The sequence below is a fragment of the Conger conger genome, chromosome 16, assembly GCF_963514075.1.
Source record: "Conger conger chromosome 16, fConCon1.1, whole genome shotgun sequence".
Classification (NCBI taxonomy): Eukaryota; Metazoa; Chordata; class Actinopteri; order Anguilliformes; family Congridae; genus Conger; species Conger conger.
The window spans coordinates 11374927-11397383 of record NC_083775.1 but is presented as its reverse complement, the minus strand read 5'-3'; the positions used below and the strand labels follow the sequence as shown (position 1 = coordinate 11397383).

The 22457-nt window shown below is 47.9% G+C and overlaps 1 protein-coding gene across 1 annotated transcript in view; it reads right to left on the bottom strand.

Moving 5' to 3' along the window:
• LOC133115261 (voltage-dependent T-type calcium channel subunit alpha-1H-like) overlaps window positions 1-22457 on the bottom strand; it is a 62423-nt gene that overhangs the window by 19262 nt on the left and 20704 nt on the right. The window contains 17 exon segments of the mRNA XM_061225072.1: window positions 319-455; window positions 1517-1691; window positions 2126-2194; window positions 2630-2747; window positions 3109-3209; window positions 3901-4269; window positions 5690-5868; window positions 7008-7092; window positions 7585-7740; window positions 8881-8998; window positions 9610-9780; window positions 10091-10242; window positions 12485-13018; window positions 13637-13729; window positions 16272-16587; window positions 17019-17178; window positions 20697-20791. Of these exon segments, the coding sequence (XP_061081056.1) occupies window positions 319-455; window positions 1517-1691; window positions 2126-2194; window positions 2630-2747; window positions 3109-3209; window positions 3901-4269; window positions 5690-5868; window positions 7008-7092; window positions 7585-7740; window positions 8881-8998; window positions 9610-9780; window positions 10091-10242; window positions 12485-13018; window positions 13637-13729; window positions 16272-16587; window positions 17019-17178; window positions 20697-20791 (3028 nt within the window).

The window sequence follows — 22457 nt, the reverse complement described above, 5'->3', positions numbered from 1 at the left end:
TCTCATCTTTTTGCTTTTTATACTGTTTGTTTCTCATTATGAATTATTTTTATTTGTTTTTTATTCACGCCAGTCTAGGGGTGGGGGTGGGGGGCAGAGGAAAAACAATGAAGGGATCATGGGTGTGTCCTCTAGGATGGCAGGGGGGTTGTGACCTATAGGAGGTGAGGGGTATGACTATGGGAGGTGAGGGGTATGACCTATGGTAGGTGAGGGTATGACTATTTGAAGTGTGGGGTATGACTTTTGGAGGTGAGGGGTATGACTATGGGAGGTGAGGGGAATGACTATGGGAGGTTAGTGTTGACGGATTCTCACCTGCACCCCCAGGATGCCGAAGATGATGAAGAACACACAGCAGATGAGCACAATGTTGCTGATCGGTCGCAGCGATGTGATCAGTGTCTCCACCACAAGCTTCAGGCCAGGAGCTCGACTGATCACCCTGAGGTCACACACACACACACACACACACACAACACACGCACACACACGCACACACACACACACACTCACATGCACGCGCACGCACATGCACACGCACACACACACACACACTCAGACACACACACACACACACGCACACACGCTCACAGACGCACACACACACACACACAACACACACACACGCACATACACACATACACACAGACACACAGACACACATGCTCACATGCACACACACACACAGACACACACGCACAACACACACACGCACAACACACACACACACGCACGCACACGCACGCACACACACACACACACAACAAGCGCATACAACACGCACACACAACACGCACACACACAAACACATGCACGCCCACACAACACACACACAAGCACGCACACACACACAAAAACACACACATGCATGCACAAAACACACACACAAGCATACACACATAAGTGCATGCACACAAAAGCACATACACAAAACACAAACACAAACATACACAACACGCACACACACACAACACACACATGCGCACAAACACAACACACACAAGCACGCATGCACACAAAACAAAACATTTTGGGAAATGTTTCTCAGTCACTGAAGTTTTGTGCAGTTTAACCAGTTCCCAGCTCTGAGTAAATGGTAAATGGTTGGCATTTATATCGCGCCTTTCTTCAAAGTGCTGCACAATTGGTTCCTCAGTGACCCATTCACACACAACGAGAATTGGCTGCCATGCAAGGCACCAATCAGCTTGTCAGGAGCATTTGGGGGTTAGGTATTAGGTGTCTTGCTAAGGGACACTTTGACACCGAACCGGCAACCCTCCAACTGCCAGACGACTGCTCTTACTGCCTGAGCCAATGGCACCAACGAGTAACACACAGATACACTTGCAGGACAGCCACTGCTAACGGAAGCCAGGCTATGGTCCAACTCATTAAGGAACCGCTGTAAACATTGTGTAGCCATATCCTGGCAGCTCAGAATTTTCACAGAGAATGCTCCTGTTAATTTCCTCCAGGTTAAAACAGGGTCAATGGAGAACAGCGCCCCCTGGTGCTCACCTGAGCAAGCGCAGAACCTGCAAAATTCCCAGAATCCGGTTCCCGCCATCTGATGCCACGGACACCAGGATGTCCACCAGGGAGACGAAGACCAGCACACCATCCAGGATGTTCCAGCCACTCTGCAGGTAGCTGTCCGTCCCTGAAAAGAATCCGTGCGCCACCACCTGCCCAGGGAAACAGGGTGCCCAGTTCAGAGGGTCCCGCGACTCAAAGCATTACACTTCCCCTCTCCTCTTCATTGTGTCCTTGCTTTAGGACTCTGATATTTAAATAAATTTAAAATCTTAAAAGCTATTCAATTTGCTATATCAAGTGTTTGATTGTAAACTGTATATCTCTATTCTGTTTTCTACAAGTTTATTATATCATAACCCAAGCAGTAAAATATACTCTACTTCAAAGGGAAATATATGCAGTATTTATCATGGAACACCAATGTGGATTCCTTTCAGACAGTGATTTATTTCCTGTGTGACCTCTAGTGTTGAAGCAGAAATACTTATGCATTACAGAAAGGGAGATATTTTAAAAGATCCCCAGATTTTCCCGGCATTTCCTGAGACACACACAAACTCCAATGATAAAAAAACTATTTTACCTTCATAATCATCTCTGCTACAAAGATCACAGAGAAGATATAGTTTGACATGGTGAGAAATGCACGCTCCTGAAAAAAAAAGAAAAAAGAATGAAATCTGCATGGAAGAACTGTCATCAAAGCTTATCCTTGCACAGAGAATGTTCCAGTAGAATATATAATATACACAAAATGAGCACTTTATTCAGGTGTAATGAGCCACACTGAGCCACAGTGAGCCACACTGAGATACACTGAGATACACTGAGACACACTGAGATACATGGAGACACACTGAGATACATGGAGACACACTGAGACACACTGAGACACACTGAACCGCCACACTGAGACACACTGAGACACACTGAGACACACTAGGATATACTGGGACACACTGGGACACACTGAGACACACTGAGACACACTGAGACACACTGAGACACACTGAGATATACTGGGACACACTGAGATACGCTGAGATATGCTGAGATATACTGAGACACACTGAGACACTATGAGTACCGTGCTGAGGATGTCGGGCCTCTCCAGTGCGATGGTGGTGCAGTTCAGGAAGATAAACACCAGCACGATGTGATCAAACATCTTGTGTGCGATGACCCTCTGGAAGGCGACACGAAACCTGGGAGAGGAGAGAAGGGTCAGGCTGGGAGAGGGTTACAGCAACTATACAGGTAAAGATCTTCCCAGGACCAATTCAATTCAGCTTCATTTTATTTATTTATAGTTTTTCATAATGGACCAATGACTGGAAACACATGATAGGAACAAAAAAGAAAAGATTTGCACACTCACTTGAGCTCCAAAAAACAAATAATGGTAATTTATTGTACCATGTGGACCCACAGACACTTTTATGTTCCTATATGTGATCCAGCAGTTGTTTTGTTGTGCGTTTGTGTTCTCTGTAAAGTGAAAATGACTTCAAGACATTCTGGGCCAAAGCTCCTGAAGCCAGGATCAGGTGTGGCTGCAGTACTCACTGGTTCTGTGGGGAGAACAGGTACAGGGACCAGTCTTCACGCTGACGGCAGAACTGGGGCTTATGGGTCTCCAACGACTTCCGGATACGCAAGCAGAAGCTCTGCGAGGAAGCAAGTGGGACAGAGACGGTGAGCTCAGCCCTACTCCCCCCATCCCCCACCGCCCAATGGAAACACACAGGACCATGAAAACCTAACCAGCTCAGCTGGAAACGTTACAACGAAAAACAACAAGCCCAAAGGAAACGATTTCACAGTCACCTGAGCATATGGCATGTCTAGCTCTGCATCAGACTCCCATGGCTCCCTGCGCCAGCACCCCCCACTGAGCCCTGCTGTCTCCCAGAATCACCTTCTGCCCCCTTTTTACGGCCCTTCAAGCCCAAAATACCGCTCCCCTGAGCAGGCCTGATACTGCCCAACACCTGTGAGGTTTGTTTCCACCCACTCCTTTACTGGCTGCCCTGAATACATTACGGCACTGTAATTAGTCTCTGTACAAGCTTGGGAGGGGGGTTTCACACTGCAATGTCGCAACCCCTGGATTATCCTTGGCTCCAGCCGAAGCATAACCCAGAGCTAGTTTATCTTGTGTTCACACAAGCTGTTAAGTGTTGGGCTAAGTGTTTTGGCTATTTTGACACTAGAATAAGCGTTCACTCTGGCTATTTGTACTCTGGGCTAAGTGTTCACACTAGCTATTTGCACAGTGGGCTAAGTGCTCACACTGGCTATTTTGATTTGAGGGTCAGAGTTGATGATCACTACACTAGAGATGATGTGGTCGCTCACGTCGTCCTGGTCCTCCTCATAGTCCCGCTCATCCTTCCAGCAGTCAGGCTGAGTGGAGTGGTGCTGGGTGCGGCCGTTGCAGTCTTGGCGCGGCATGGGGACCTGCAGGGGCTCGGGGGGTTCAGGGGATCGGGCCCGGCGCTGCAGGGGGGTTCCCACCACGCTGTCCCCCACACTGGACATCCCACCGTCTGAGCTGTCCTCCTCCGAGCTGCCCTGGCCCTCGCCCGACAGCAGGGACTCACGCTCCCCCGACGGGTCCTTCCGCTTCAGGCTCGGCCCACGGCTCAGGCTGTTCCAGCTGGACCGCCGGCTGCCCCAGTTACTGCCCGCTCCCCAGGGCCCCCCGGGGGGGCTCCACAGGCTGGACTGGAGGAAAAAACGTACCTCTGTAGCACTCACACATCACCTCAGTAACACAGGCATCACCTCTGTAGCACTCACACATCACCTCAGTAACACACACATCACGTCTGTAGCACTCAAACGTCACCTCTGTAACACACACATCACCTCTGTAACACAGGCATCACCTCAGTAACCCACACACACATCAACTCAGTAACACACACATCACCTCAGTCACACACACACATCACCTCTGGAACACACACACATCACCTCAGTAACACACGCACATCACCTCAGTAACACACTCACATCACCTCTGTAACACACAAAAATCACCTCTGTAACACACACACATCACCTCTGGAACACACACATCACCTCAGTAACACACACACATCACCTCTGTAACACTCACACATCACCTCAGTCACACACACATCACCTCTGTAGCACTCACACATCACCTCTGGAACACACACATCACCTCAGTAACACACACATCACCTCTGTAGCACTCACACATCACCTCAGTAACACACACATCACCTCTGTAACACACACACATCACCTCAGTAACACACACATCACCTCTGTAGCACTCACACATCACCTCAGTAACACACACATCACCTCTGTAACACACAAACATCACCTCAGTAACACACACATCACCTCTGTAACACACAAAAATCACCTCTGTAACACACACACATCACCTCTGTAGCACTCAAACGTCACCTCTGTAACACACACATCACCTCTGTAACACAGGCATCACCTCAGTAACCCACACACACATAAACTCAGTAACACACACATCACCTCAGTCACACACACACATCACCTCTGGAACACACACACATCACCTCAGTAACACATGCACATCACCTCAGTAACACACTCACATCACCTCAGTAACACACACATCACCTCATTCACACACACATCACCTCTGTAACACACACATCACCTCTGTAACACACACACATCACCTCTGGAACACACACATCACCTCAGTAACACACACACATCACCTCTGTAACACAGGCATCACCTCAGTAACACACACATCACCTCAGTCACACACGCACATCACCTCAGTAATACAGGCACCACCTCAGTAACACACACATGTCACCTCAGTAACACACACATCACCACAGTCACACACAAAAATCACCTCTGTAACACACACACACATCCTCACTCCTGGTCCTGGAGAGCAGCAGGGTGTGCTGGCTTCCGTTGTTACTCAGCCGTTCACTGATCAATTAAAGCAGTTAATTACACAGTTGATACACCTCACTTTGTTTCTTGGGTTTTTAATTGGGTGCTGATTTTAAGGTGAAAACAAAAAAAAACAGCACACCCTGCAGCTCTCTGGGACCAGGGTTGCTGACCTAGAGCTTCATATGCAACCAACCAGAGATCCACTCACCAGGGACTTCTGGTCAAAGGTGGGGTCGATAGACGTGTTGCTGCCTCGCCGTGACTCGACAAAGGCGTGGGCTGAGTCTGTTCCCAGGGAGCTCTTGGGCGTGGGCATGGGTGTGGCCACGCTGGCACATGGATCTGCATACGCATTGGCTGTCATCATCAGTGCACACATCTTCAGCTCTGTGGGGGGGGGGGAAAACACCGCCATGCATGGTGATGGCTATCAGAAGCGCTTGGAAACACAGCAGGGCTTTCACCATCTGCCTGAGCGACTAAGCGCAGTCACAAGAGATCTACTGTGTGTGGCTGTTCACCCAGAGGAGGAATAACCCAGCGAGCCACCATTCGCTCCCAAATTACCAAGCCCTTTATATACCATGCTCAGAATGAAAATGCTAAAGACTAATAATGTACTCGTACATGAAGAAAGCGGGATTACTCTCTTCGGCTCTGAGGAACCATTAATGCTCATTTTATTATCACTTCAGCAGGGCCTGAGCTGTCTACTGAACACTGCTACCATCTCCTGAGCACAGCAACAGTCTATATAACACTGCTACAGTTGACTGAACACTGCCGACTGAACACAGCTACAGTTGACTGAACACCATCTACTGAACACATCTACAGTCAACTGAATACTGTCTACTAAACACTGCAACAGTCTACTGAGGACAGCTATAGTCTACTGAACACTACGACAGTCAACCAAACACCGTCTCCTGAACACTGCTACAGTCGACTGAAAACTGTCTACTGAACACCATTAATGAAAACAGGAACCATTCATTCTCATGTCATTATCAGCAGGACCTGAGCTGTCTACTGAACACTGCTACCATCTACTGAACACAGCTACGGTCCACTGAACACTGCTACTATATATTGAAAACAGCAACAGTCTACTGAACACAGCTACAGTCCACTGAACGCTGCTACTACATATTGAAAACAGCAAGTCTGCTGAACATTGTCTACTGAACACTGCCACAGTCTAGTGAACACTGCTACAATCTATTAAATACTGTCTACTGAACAAAGCTGCAGTCGACTGAACATTGTGTACTGAACATAGCTACAGTCTACAGAACTCTGCTACTGTTTATTGAACACTGCTACAGTCTACAGAACACTATAGTAGCCAATCGTCACAATGAACACATGAACACTTTAATCATTTCGCAGACGCATTTAATCTAAAGTGACTTACAAGAAATGCAAGTTCCTCAACTCATTCGTTGTGGTGATTGATGTAGGATTGTGATGCTCAAAGTAAGATTGGTAGGCGGTCCAGAGCCTGTGACTGGTGCGGTAATCACCTGCAGCTTGAATCTCCCTCATTATCACCTCCTCAAAATTTGCTGAAATTCTCTCGTTGTCCGTGTCTGACCTTCTTGCATCTTCCTGTGTGGAACGAAAGGCATTTTGAAAGGAAAAACAAACAACACAGCAAAAATAACGGAATCACAGGAGACAGCTAGTGGCAGCTATTTGGCAACTGCAGGAATATAATTCAGAGTGAGAGATAGAGACTGGTGATTGAGCACAGCCTAGAACAACACAACAAATGCAGGGGGGGTCTCTAGGCCAGTCACCAGGGTTCAGACCTGGGTCAAATATGTGATTCTCTTGGATTGTAATATTTTCTTGGCTTAACTGAGCTTGTCTAGTGCATTGGAAAAAATTAAATACTCTCACCCCCGCCATCTGGTCCTCTTGGTTGGCTCAATTGCACCAGACAAGATCAATCAAAGTATTAGAATCCAAAACAATTACATATTAGTCCCGGGTCTGTCCAGGTTGAGTAGTATCTCCTCCAAATCCACAAGCAGTGTGACAGGGATGAAACCATTCTATTGGATAACTCACTGGATGTGCCATAGGAGTGAGGCTTACCTCTGCTTGAAAACCTTCCACCAAAATGGCCACCAGCAGGTTTACCAGGACGTAGTTCCCAAAGGTCATCAAGGCCACGAAGTACAGAGCAGCCCAGGGGGAGGTGGAGGCCATCCCGTTATACAGAACCATGTTCCAGTCCTCCTGAGTTAGGATCTACACACACGCACACACACACACACAGACAGACACACACACACATATACACCGTTATATAGAACCATGTTCCAGTCCTCCTGAGTTAGGATCTACACACACACCTTTATAAAGAACCATGTTCCAGTCCTCCTGAGTTAGGATCTACACACACACACACACACACACACGCACACACGCACACACGCACACACGCACACACGCACACACGCACACACGCACACGCACACCGTTATACAGAACCATGTTCCAGTCCTCCTGAGTTAGGATCTACACACACACACACACACACACACACGCACACACACACACCATTATACAGAACCATGTTCCAGTCCTCCTGAGTTACGATCTTGGCACATAAACACACACACACACACACACACACACACACACACACACACACACACACAGTTATACCAAACCGTAATCCAGTCTTCCTGAGTCAGGATATACACACACACACACACACACACAGATACACAGAGACACATGCACACACACAAAGAGTCTCCTCCACTGGCTCTCTTCTAACAGTGCAGATGTCGAGAACAAGATATGCTGGTAAATAATACAGCTGGGTTATCGATTGAGACCAATCAAAAGGAAGACTGTGAAGCGGAGCAGAATACCAAGGCTGAGGAAGCCTGGTTATCAGCCGTCTGAAATCTCAACAAAAATTTTCTGTTCCCTGCAGGCCAGAATGAACCGAGAATGTTTCACACTGTCTGCAGCAAGACCAACAAACAGACGGAGGTCCAGGGCTTGCCTGCCAGCATTTCTTGAGCGCTGTATGGAGTTCTGCAAGACCCCAAGCTGTTCTGTGTGTGTGTGTGTGTGTGTGTGTGTGTGCGCACATGTAGCAGACACCGCCAGTTGCTTTTGCCATTCCCTAAGCTACCAGGAGGGAACAGGACGAAAACCAGATGCCTTTCGTCTGAATTCCCGTCCTCTGTAAAACCGGCCGGTGCCCGCCCTGCTGGCAGCAGGCCAGAGTGGGCTTGTGCCAGCTGGCAGGAGTGTATCCAGAGCACAATCTCTCCCTGGGGAACGGCACCTGTGTTAATCATGGCCATGTCTGCCATGCCCTACCATGTGCCACACCCCCAAACCAGGCACATGACCCCGCCCCACACTGACCTGGAACACAGTGACAATCGCCCACAGCAACGAGTCAAAATTCTTCCTGTCTGGGAGTGTGTCTCCGTTCTCTGTCTCCAGGCTAAACTTGCACCCAAACAAATGCATTCCAAGTATGCTGTAAGTAACACAAAAAACATACATAAAAAAGCTGTTTAACTTTGTTCCCAGATGGTGGCCAATATTGCACTTAAATGCCTGCGTGAGAGATTGGATTTGATGTGGCCTTAACTAAATGTGTCAGTAAGACTTACTGAACCCCACCACACTCCCAATGTTTATATACTGAATTTCAGTATTAATCAGTGTTACTGAACCCCATACAATTTTATTCAGTGTTTATATTACACTAAAATTCAGTACTAAAGCCCCATACTACAGTATCACATTCCCAGTGTTTATATTACACTGCATTTCAGTACTAAAGCCCCATACCATCACACTCCCAGTGTTCATATTACACTATAATTCAGTACAAAAGCCCCACACCATGACATACCTAGCGATTATGAACTTCAATGTGTATCAGCGACACTGAACACCATAGCATTATATTCAGTGTGTATATACTGCATGTCAGTACCAATCAGTATTACACTAATCTGTATCATACAGTTTTTAAATGTGTATCAGTGTTTCTGAACCCCACACAATCCTGTGCCCAGTGTTTATGAACTGCATTGCAGTGAGTTTCAGTGTCACTGAAGAGTTGATTAGTTAAACAGTCACCTGAAGATGAAGATCAAGAACATTAGCAGCATGCAGAAGGTGGCCACGTTATCCATGGTCTTCATCAGCACCTCCAACTGCCGCCGAAGGGCGGGGAGGAAGTGTACCTGTGTCAGTACGCGAAGGAGCCGGAAGGTTCTGACCACCGACAGGCCCGTGCTCTCCCACACACTGCGACAGAGCAGAGTATGAGCATGTACACTCCCAGCCACAATTGGTGCGTGAGGGAACTGTGCACCATTAAAGGCCAGAAATGATGATTGCCCAACCAGCAGTGAAAATGCCCTGCGTTGACCTGCTAGTTCACATACATATGCACACACATGCACACACATGCACACACATGCACACACACACACTCACACACACACACAGACATGAATATAGATACGTGCTTGCATGCTCACATATTCAGTATGCACATCCTCAGACAGACACACTCTCACACACATACACACACGCAGGAGATGAGGCAGCAGACCTGATGACCACGATGATCCCGTCGAAGATGTTGTAGGGGTTTCTGATGTAGCCGAAGATCCCGAAGGCCAGCACCTTGAGCACCATCTCCAGGGCGAACATGCTGGTGAAGACGATGTTGCTAATCTCCAGGAGTTCTGTCAGCTCCTCAGGCTGTGGAGGGAGAGGCCGGGCCATTAGGGACCACTGCTACTGAACACCGATACTGCAAAGCGATACTGAACACTGATACTGCACACCAATACTGAACACAGATACCAAACACTGATACTGAACACTGATACTGCACACCAATACTGAACACAGATACTGCACAGCGATACTGAACACTGATACTGCACGCCAATACTGAACACAGATACTGCACGCCAATACTGAACACAGATACCAAACACTGATAGTGAACATCGATACTGCACACCAATACTGAAAACTGATACTGAACACTGATACTGCACATTAATACTGAACACTGATATTGAACACTGATAGTAAACATCGATACTGTACGCCAAAACTGAACACTGATACTGCACATCAATACTGAACACTGATACTGCACATCAATTCTGAACACTGATATTGAACACGGATAGTGAACATCGACACTGCACACCAATACTGAACACTGATACTGAACATCAATACTGCACACCTCTACTGAACACTGATATTGCACACTGATAGTGAACATTGATACTGCACACCAATAACGAACAATGACACCAAACACAGATACCGAACACTGATACTGCACACCAATACTGAACACCGATACTGCACACCGATACCAAACAGCAATACCGCACACCGCTACGGAACACCAGTACTGCACACTGCTACATCACTCACTATGCGTAATGGTGTGTGCGTGTGCATGTGCATACCTGCCCGTCTACAGTCTACAAACCACATGATGGACAGAATGTCAGTGTGTGTATTATGGGCTTATTTGTAGCACTTGCTGCATGTGGCCTGCATCTTTGTGTCCTCTGATAGTCTTCTTCTTATCACATGATGGATTATAGAAGTGATCCACAGACTGTGATGCAAAGTGATTTTGAGCATGTGCGCAAGCGATCATGTGTCTGTGTGTGAATTTGCATGTGTCTGTGTGAATGTGTGTGCTTGATATCCACAGAGAAACTGAGAAATACATTGAGGGAATCTTTATGGACCAGGAGTAAGGGGTCAGGGGGGTGGGGGAGTAGGTGTTGTGCACATGGGGGTGCAGGTGGGGACTTTTTCTCTTGGCAGTATGTCTATAACATGGTGAGGGCTGTGCGTCCAATCCATGAAATATGCTGCAAATCTGATTCACAGAAAGGCAACAAGAATATACATGTGCGTGTAAGTATTCATGCACATGTATGTGCAGAGGTGTGAGAGCAAATTAGAGATTAATTCAGTGTGACAAGAAGTGAAGTGACCTCTTTTTGGTTCATATCTGAGGGTTTTCACCCACAGTTTAGACCTTTTTGCCCTTGGAGGGCTTTTTTATTTGTAATTTTTTCTAAAGAAAAATTCGCTCATGATTTCCATACGAACAGGCTACACCATTCTGGGTTCCAGACTTGGGTCAAATATTTAATTGTTTTGAATTCAAATACTTTTCTGTGCTCGATTGAACTTGCCTAGTGTAAAGTAAATTAATTAGTGCAACTGAGCCAACCAAGAGGACCAGAAGGTAGGGTTTGCGACAGTATTTCATAGGTTCCCAAAAAAAAAGAAAAAACATATGTAAAAAATATATGTATTTGACCCAGGTGTGCTGAGTTCAATATCATTTGTTTTTTCTTGACTTGGTGGACCGTAGTGGTGTTGATACCATTTGTTCACCACAAATAGTATCAACAGGGAGTAAATGAGCATGCATTATAAATAAAGGTAAATATAAATTGACATGCTCGAATACCCCAGTCTCTACATAGCTGTGTGGGGGTCCGTGCAAACTTCCCATTGGCCTGCAACCCTATAAAAGCCTGTCCCCGCTGGCCCCAATAGCCAAACAGACACTGCCACAATTCTCAATAAACAGTCAAAATCTGCCCTGTTCCACAAGAACAGATCGACAAAATAGATAGATCAGATAACACACATCTCATCTCCCCATAGAGATGGGCAAGCAGTCCTGAATACTTTCTGGAATGTTCCATTTCAGCCCAAATCTTGGATCATCAACCTTCATCAAGCCTTCAAATCCAAATCCAGCCCTGGTTCTCTTTTCCCCTGGGTAATTAGTGCTACTAAATTGGGCAGACCTTCACAGCTGACTCCGAGGTAAAGGGAGGATGGAAAAGCAGCAGTTCTCTGTGGGGACTGTGAGTTGCTGATCACCCTGCTCTTACGACACGGATATTCACAGCGGCGGATTTGGGTGCTGGCACTCACTCACCTGCTGGTGGTACTCAATGCCCATGCTGAGTGCGTTGATGAGGATGGCGATCATAATCCCGTGGTTGAAGTACTCGCTCTTCGCAATGCGTTTCAGCTTCTTGCGGAAAACCTCCCAGCAGAAGGCCAGGCAGTTCCTGTCCCGGACCTGTGCTCGTCGCCGCTGGCTACAGGAGCGCCCTGGGCGACCCTCGTTGCCACGGCAGCGGTCCTGGGTGAACTCGTATATCCCGTCGGCTGCGGAGACGCCAATGTCCGATTCGCTGAGCTCCAGTTCGGGGTTCTTCCTCCGCTTGCTCTGGCAGCTGCTGTAGAGGCGCAGCAGACGCCGCTTCACCTTGCGGTACAGGTGGCCGATGTAGCGCAGCATCTCCTCGTAGCAGCTGCCCGGCTCTGAGAAGCTGGCCAGCGTGCTGTCGTTGGAGCGGAAGCGCGCCCGCTGCTGCTGCATCAGCCGGTTCTCCCGCTGCTTGGTCTCCGAGAACTGGGTGGCGATCACGACCAGGCACAGGTTGATCATGAAGAAGGAGCCCACCTGCCGGACACACAAGCAGCAGCGCATCAGTTATTCTGCCCGGTAACCGCCCCAACAAATTAACTAAAACTACAGGCTACAGTGAAACAGAGCTGTTAGTCCAAAGCTTTGCCATAATCATCTACAGCAGGGGTCATCAAATCTGGTGCTTGAATCCAAATCAGTTTTCTTTTCTCACCGGTAATTAACTGAACAATTAGTGCTACTGATTGGCCAGGCAGTCTTCACACCTGACTCCCAGGTAAAGGGAGGGTGGAAAACCAGTGGTTCTCAGCCCTTGAGGACTGTGATTTGAGGAACAGGGCAGTTAACTTATTTCAGACTTCACAGATTTTAAAGAGTTTCTTTCCAGGGCTTTTGCTGAACTGTGCGAAGCGCAGCTTTTTGCAGGCAGTCTGAGCGCAAGGTTACACAGTCGGGGAGTGAGCAGTGTGCACCACTGCTTGGTATGGTGCCAGCACCACATATAACACCACTGCAGAATATACTCATATTGTCTGCTGTAACATAAATACGATCTGCACCATTTCATTGATTTGAACTAATATGCAATAAAGCAGCACATTACATTTCATGCACAAAAAAAATGAAATACATAAATGAACAAAGTTTACTTACTATGATGAGCAATATAAAATATATAAAGTTGTAAAAGGAATGCGCATTCATTACATAATACATGATGTCCACCCATCCTTCCAAGGTTATGGCCTGCAGGGAGAACAGAAGGGAGAGAGTTAAAGCGGAGGGGGCTCAACCCAGCACCCATTTCAATTCCACAAAGCGGTGCTTAACTTCAGTTCATAAGTGTGCATTTTAAATGACCTCATACTCAAAATGTCTACTGTTATTCTACTGTCACCAAGATTACATATTCAAATGAGCCTTCTTCCCCCAAGCAGTTTATTGGGTTTACCCAGTTCTTTCTGTGTAAATAATGACTTTGCTGAGAGCAGATTTGCATCCACACCATCCAGCAAGAAAATGAACAATAAGGAATTATGTTTTTGTATGGCTTTCCTTTGATATTTATTGAATATTTATAAAACTTCAATCCTGAAGTGAAAGAATAAAGGTCTTGAATTCTGCAAACATTTTCCAATTTCCATGCAATCAGATTCTGATCCAGGCAATTAGCTTAGAGATCATACAGGCAAATATTAACTTCTACCAAGCAAGAAAATTAATATTTTTAAGGAATTGTACTAGGTGGAGTTTTAGGTTCTCTTTTTACCTATTTCTTATTGAAGTGAACAAATATGTGTTAAAATTTTGCAATTACCAAGCAATCATTCTGAGAGACTGGCTTTGATATCACAGGCAAATATTGGCAAAAACAATTATTCAGTCTCATCCTTTCTTCAGTCCAGCCCCAGAAGTACCTAATTGAGAGCAATCTACCTGCACACACACACACAAACACACACACTTGCACGCACTCACTCACACTGCAGAAAACTATCAGCTGAAAGTGTAGTGTCCACCTCTGTGGAGAACCTTCTAGAAAAACTGCCTCTTGACTACAAAGCTTCTTTTTTTGTGTGTGCTTGCGGTTTCTCAGAAGTGAGAGTGGTAGCCAAACATGAAAGGAGAAACAATGGGGTGGAAATGAGGATAAACCTTGACTGCACTTTTCAGCAGCAAAGAACGACAGCCAGCTTGTTAGTGCTGCAAACTCCTGTTGTGAAATCTATATGGTCTGGACTTCATCGTATTTTCAGCATTACTTTTAAAGAGACGCGTACTGTGCTGAACTTCAGAAGAAGACAGTATCACACATTCCTGGGCTGCTGTGGATTTGAACATGGAACACCAATGCTTAACTTGACTACAGCAATCATTAATACACCTGGGCATTTTCTACGCTTTACTAAACTTGTCTAGTATATTGGAACCTATGAAACACTCTCTAAAACCACCTTCTGGTCCTCTTGGTTCGCTCAATTGCACCAGGAAAGGTAAATCAAGCACAGAAATTTGAATCCAAAACAATGACGTATTTGACCGAGGTCTGATGAAACACACGGCACATTAGGATTGCTTTGATGGAGTGGTGGTCTTAAGTGAATGAAGAGCACAAGACCCAGAATGGACTGTTACTCCCCTCACAAACCCTGTGTAACCCCCACGCCCCTGTCCTGGATGTGGAACAGGATGCTCTGCGACCCCGCGTTATCCAGCACACATCCAATCACAGCTGGCGTGGTGCCTGATCCACGCTCTTCCCAAATGCTCCTGCGCCCTCATTGGGAGGGCTTCGTTCACAGAGAGGGTCATTTAGCCTCATCGCGACGCGTATTAAAGGTGCAGTCATTCCGTCTGGTGCCTGGTCGCTCTCCCTGATCAACTCTGGGACCATAGACCTCAAACAGTGCCAAGCAGCAAGAACCCATCTACAGGCAACTTGAGGCCTGATGAACCAATAGGTACTTAATACCCATAATGCTGTTTTTAATGTTGTTATTCTTTAGCATCTCATCCACAGAATCTTCCAGAACTGCTCCCTTCTCAACGTGTCATTCACAGCACAGGTCAGACTCTCCTGCAGGAAACCCAGCCAGTTACTCAGGGGTGTAAATTTTACTATAGCAACTCCAGCCAGTTACTCAGGGGAGGAAAGTCTACTGTAGTAACTCCTGCCAGTTACTCAGGGGGGTAAAGTCTACTGTAGTAACTCCTGCCAGTTACTCAGGGGTGGAAAGTCTACTGTAGTAACTTCAGCCAGTTACTCAAGGGTGGAAAGTCTACTGTAGTAACTCTAGCCAGTTACCCAAGGGTGGAAAGTCTACTGTCGTAACTCCAGCCAGTTACTCAAGGGTGGAAAGTCTACTGTAGTACCTTTCCAAGGGTGTAAAGTCTACTCAATGGCAGGGGTAGACAATTCCTGTCCTTGAGGGCCGGTGTTTATACAGGTTTTTATTTTCATCAATTACCCTGACCAACTGAGTCAATTTGCTAAATACACCATCACTGGTTCACTCATAGATTAGATCACAGTAAAACGTCTCATATAGGGACCCAAGAACAGTGTTTGGCTGTCATTCATGCGCTTATCAAGAGGCATAGCTAAACTGTCAGATGGCGTAAATGTTAGGACTAATTAAGTAACAGACACAACCCTCCTTGTCTGCCAACTGCTCAAGGGTATAACTTTTCGAATGAACCTGGGAAGTGAACTCCTAATCTTCAGGTTACAAGCCCTGTTACCCCAATTTGCCAGGCTGTATTTGATGAGGGAGGTCTGGCAGCACACCTGGAAAATGGCAATCAACGCGTATCCGATGTTGTCGAAGTTGATGGCCTCCTTGTCGGGGTTGTGGTCCCCCGGGTTGCACTGGTTGTAATACTGGTTCCAGTTGATGCAGCTGTTCCGGCCGGCCCCGTCCAGCCCGTACAGGGCCAGGTTTTGGTGGGAGACGTTGAGTCGGCACTCCACCTTGTCCTGCTTGAGGGGGGGGAGGCTATGGCAGTGCAGCATGCCGTTGTGGCTGGCGGTGGAGCAGATGAAGGGGCTCTCCTCGCCCTCCTCCTGCCTGTAGTATGGGCTCAGGTGCGACAGGTTGTACTCCCTGATGAGACCAAAGCAAGACGCAGGCGTTACTGAACATTCACAACAGCCGAGCATCAAGGGGCCTGATGGGAGAATTAATTAAGCTCACTTGAGAGTGAGCAAGAGAGAGAGCGAGACAGAAATCAATAGAGTGAGAGATAGAGTGAGCGAGAGCGCAAGAAAGAGCGAGCATGAAAGTGAGTGAGAGGGAAAGAGAGTGAGAGAGAACAAGCGTGAGAGATAGCAGGAGAGAAAGATTGAGAGAGAGAGAGAGTGAGAGAGAGAGAAAGCAGGAGAGATAGAGAAACAAAGAGTGTGATAGAGAGATAGACAAGAGTGAGAGAGAGAGGGAGAGTGAGAGAGAGTGAGAAAGAGAGGGAATTAGAGTGTGAGAGAGTGAGAGAGAGAATGAGAGAGAGAGAGGGAGGGATTGAGAGTGGTGGCTCTTACGTCTTCAGATCGTCCTGTAAGAAGCAGCGGTTCCTCAGAAGCCCGGCCCAGAGCTGCACCCCCACAATGCCGAAGATGAAGAAGACGAAGAAGCAGAGGAGCAGGACGTTCCCCAGCATCGACAGCGAGTCCAAGAGCAGTGTCACCAGGATTCTCATACCTGTAGGACAGCCGATACACCCGCTCTGTTACACAGTCTCACAATCCCAGGCTGCTGATTACCCAAAAAACACATCACCCTGTGAAACACATTCCCGAAGACCTATCATTGGGACCGCTACATGAATAATTACAGAAAGTAAACATGCATACACATGTACATACATACATACATAACACAGCTGTGCCTCTCATCTTTTAAACACAAACACACACACAGTTGCTGGAAACACCGATGTGGGGGGAAGCCTTATTACAGACATGACAGCATTTGAGAGAATATCCAGAGCATGATCTCGGTGCTAAATGAACTGGACTGAAACACTGCCACAGGCTCTTAAAGGCAGCTACAGAAAAGAAGGAAATCACGGATCCCAGGCTGTTCAATGCATTTCTGTCAGTATCCGCTGTAGGCAGCTCCCAAAACTGATCTCAGTACAGCTGAACCGTCCACGTCAAATGAGGGGGAATACAAACTGTCGTCTGCCTCTTTGGTTAGTGGTTAATATTAATAGCTGCAACAAAATACATCCTCATTCCCCTCCCACACTGTGTGTGAGCCTGCACCGTTTTTCTTGTGAAAAAATGCCACCATAAGAGAGAACAGTTCATTACACCTAATGACAGCTAAAGGCAGCTTTCCCAGGAAATATGTAGTTTGTTATGTACCGCAGTAGGTTCCTATCTCATGCATTGCAAATGGCTCCCTGAAGATGCACGCTCGGTCCAGGAGGGGCCATGAATGTGGACACGTGTAGAGAAATGTTAATTCGCTGAAATTGTCAGGTAAATCACACTCACATGCAGAAGAACGCATTGGATAAGCCGGACAAGACAGCACTTTGTAGGACATCTTAAAATTATGACTTCATTTAAATATGTTTGATTCTCCTTCGTGAGAGAGCACACATGGTTAAACTGTTAATCATGAGAATCCATCCATCCATCATCACCCGCTTATCCGGAGTTGGGTCGTGGTGGCAGTAGGCAAAGCCGGGTATTCCAGGCGTCCCTCTCCCCAGCAACGCATTCCAGCTCCTCCTGGGGGATCCCGAGACGTTCCCAGGCCAGGAGAGATATATAATCTCTCCAGCGGGTTCTGGGTCTACCTCTGGGTCTCCGCCCAGTTGGACGAGCCCGGAAAACCTCCAGAGGGAGGCACCCAGGAGGCATCCTGATCAGATGCCTGAACCACCTCAATTGGCTCCTTTCAACGCGGAGGAGCAGCGGCTCTACTCCGAGCTCCGTCCGGATGTCCGAGCTCCTTACCCTATCTCTAAGGCTGAGCCCGGCCACCCTACGGAGGAAGCTCATTTCGGCCGCTTGTATACGCGATCTCGTTCTTTCGGTCACTACCCAAAGCTTGTGACCATAGGTGAGGGTTGGGATGTAGACTGACCGGTAAATCGAGAGCTTTGCCTTCCGGCTCAGCTCCCTCTTCACCACGACAGTCCGGTGCAACGCCCGCATTACTGCTGACGCTGCACCGATCCGCCTGTCGATCTAACGCTCCCTTCTACCCTCACTCGTGAACAAGACCCCAAGATACTTGAACTCCTACACTTGGGGCAAAGACTCATTCCCAACCCGGAGGGAGCAATCCACCGTTTTCCGGCAGAGAACTATAGCCTCGGACTTGGAGGTGCTGATTCTCATCCCGGCCACTTCACACTCGGCTGCAAACCGCTCCAGTGCGTGCTGAAGGTCACGGTCCGATGAAGCCAGCAGAACCACGTCATCTGCAAAAAGCAGAGATGCGATTCTGAGGTCACCAAACCGGACACTCTCCTCACCTCAGCTGCGCCTTGAGATCCTGTCCATGAATACCACAAACAGGACCGGTGGGGCAACCTTGGCGGAGTCCAACACCCACTGGAAACCTGCTTGACTTTGTGCCGAGAATGCGGACACAGCTCTCACTTTGGTCATACAGGGACCGGATGGCTCATAACAACGGCCCCGGAACCCCGTACTCTCGCAGTACACCCCACAGGGTTCCCCGGGGGACACGGTCGAAAGCCTTCTCCAAGTCCACAAAGCACATGTCGACTGGATGGGCAAACTCCCATGGCCCCGGCAGCAACCCCGCCAAGGTAAAGAGCTGGTCCACTGTTCCACGACCAGGACGGAAGCCACATTGCTCCTCTTGAATCTGAGGTTCGACCTTCGGTCGGAGCCTCCTTTCCAGCACCTTAGAGTAAGCTTTCCCAGGGAGGCTGAGGAGTGTGATACCCCGATAATTGGAGCACACCCTCCGGTCCCCCTTCTTGAAAATGGGGACCACCACCCCAGTCTGCCACTCTGCAGGTACTGTCCCCGACCTCCACGCGACACTGAAGAGGCGTGTCAGCCAAGACAGCCCAACAACGTCCAGAGCCTTCAGCATCTCAGGGCGAATCTCATCCACACCCGGCAACTTGGGACAGAGGAGCTTTTTGACTACCTCAGCAACTTCCGCCAGGGATATAGGTACAGATTCCCCCGAGTCTTTGGGCCCTGCCTCTTCCACAGAGGACGTGTTGTTCGGGTTCAGGAGCTCCTCGAAGTGCTCTTTCCACCGCCCGATAATATCCCCAGTCCGGGTCTGCTGAAAACAGCCTGAGACAAGCCCTGCTTTCCCTTTCTGAGTCGTTGGTTGGTTTGCCAGAACTTCCTCGAGGCCAAGCGAAAGTCCTTCTCCATAGCCTCCCGAACTCCACCTATACCCGGGTTTTTGCTTCAGCGACTGCCGAACCTGCAGCCCTTCTGGCCACCCAGTACCTGTCTGCTGCTTCAGGGGACCACCGGCCCAGCCAAGCCCGAAAGGCCTCCTTCTTTAGTTTGACGGCCTCCCTCACCGCTGGTGTCCACCAGCGGGTTCTTGGGTTGCCGCCCCGACAGGCACCGATGACCTTCTGGCCACAGCTCCTGCTTGCCGCCTCTGCAATGGAGGCTTTGAACATGGCCTACTCGGACTCCATGTCCCCAGCCTCCCCCGGGATGCGTGAGAAGTTCTTCCGGAGGTGAGAGTTGAAGACCTCGCGAACAGGGACCTCCGCCAGACATTCCCAGTTGTCCCAGTCCCAGTCTGTGCATGTGTTTGTGTAGTGTGTGTAGTGTGTGTGTGTGTCTGTGCACGTGTGCGTGTAGTGTAGTGTGTGTGTCTGTGTGCGTGTAGTGTGAAGTCTGTGTGGGTGTGTGCATAGTCTGTGTGTGTGTGTGTGCGTGTGCAGGTGTGCGTGTGTAGTCTGTGTGTGTGTGTGTGTGTGTGTGTGTGTGTGCATGCGTGTGTGTAGTGTGTAGTCTGTGTGTGTGTGTGTGTGTGTGTGTGTGTGTAGTCTGTGTGTGTATGTGTATGTGTGTGTGTAGTCCATGTAGTCTCTGTGAGTGTGTGTGTGTGTGTGTGTGTGTGTGTGTGCGTGCGTTGCGTAGTGTGGTGTGTGTGTGGTGTGTGTGTAGTGTGTAGTGTGTAGTCTGTGTGTGTGTGCGCGTGTGTGTGTGTGTGTGCGTGTGCGTGTGTGTGCCATGGCGGTCACTCACTGGGGACTCTGTTGATGGCGCGGAGGGGGCGGAGCACACGAACGGTGCGGATGGCTGATGTGGCGTTGTGGCCTCCCAGCGAGTACTCCAACATCCTGGAGAGAAGCACAGCGCAGCATGAGTCCAACCAATCACAAGGCAAGGACTGCCAATCCAGCTGACATCACTTCCTGTTTCACAAACCTGCAGGGCTTCCCCTGGTGAGAGTACACTGAAGAGAATTTCAAAACAGCAACATATTAACCTCTGCTCTCCAAAACAAATGGCACTCCATGTTACTGTAAAACCCCATGCTAACCCAATGACGGAATTTAGCGGGGGCCGAAGGGGGTTTTGCATGCTTGTCCTTCTGGCGTTGCTGGGAGAACATTAGTAGGGTTAATTATTATCCTCCGTACAAGAACAGAGCACAATTACGCGGACCTCGGGAGTGATTACACCTGCGCCACCATTACTCAATAGATGCTCCCGGGATTAGCATTACTGCTGAAATCTCAGTTTGGTGGAGAACTCAGAGGCTGAGGGTCCAGTCAACACAATACATGCAAACCTGCCATGATAGTTGCGAGCCCAGGTCAGCATAGCATTAACTGGTTAATTAATTAATTAATTTGGCAGGAACCAGCGCCGTAACGCCCATGGGTTCCCTTCGCACCAAATCACAAGAGCCGTGTGTCCCCGACCCTTTAATTGACAGAGACTTGCTGGCCTCACAGCTTAGAACTACCACAGGTGTACCGCCGATCGGTCGGTCTCTAGCCACCATTTCTCCCTGAGTATTCAGTTGTAATTTAGGCTGAAAAGGTACAAGATGAATTAGAGTCATGGAGATCACGCAAGTTACAAACAAAATAGTTTATTCGCAGACAGGTAGGTTATTCGCTTTAGAATATCACAATCAATTACAAAATACACAAATTAAGAATAGAGATAGAGTAAATAATCATACCTAGCCTGCTTGGACTACACACAAACACAGAGTATAGAATATGCCGTGTGGAAAGTCGAATACGATCTTCCGCTGCTACACATACATAGATACATACACAAGACATGTTGTGTGGGAAGTCGAATACGATCTTCCTGATACTTACACACACGTACAATGTGCTGTGTGGGACGTCGAATACGATCTTCCCAGATTGGTCTGTCTCCCTTGCTTTTATGCCAAATCATACGTTTGGAACCAGGCGGCAGTGCCATAAATCAACCTGGAGGGGTGGTCAAATCTGGTGGGGGTTGTTAAGTAGGGAAAATGAGATGATTACCAAGAGAGGACATGCAGGTTTTCCCTTGAGTTACTGAAACTATACTTTATTAAATTCCATTTGGTATGAAATGTATCTCATCCGATTCCTTGATTTTATCAGATCACATCCATACCAAACAGATTACCCTTATGTTTTATTATGTTGCAGTTATCATGAAACTTCCCTCCTGATTATCCATTTTACATGCAATTCCTGTTACTATTACATGAGACTGAATGCAATAATACAAGGATCACATGGGCAATGTTTTCAAGGTGTTACCGGGTCTATGTACTATCTGTAGCGGCCTGTAGCGTAGTGGTTAAGGTAAAGGACTGGGATATGCAAGGTCGGTGGTTCTAATCCTGGTGTAGCCACAATAAGATCTGCACAGCCGTTGGGCCCTTGAGCAAGGCCCTTAACCCTGCATTGCTCCAGGGGAGGATTGTCTCCTGCTTAGTCTAATCAACTGTACGTCGCTCTGGATAAGAGCGTCTGCCAAATGCCAATA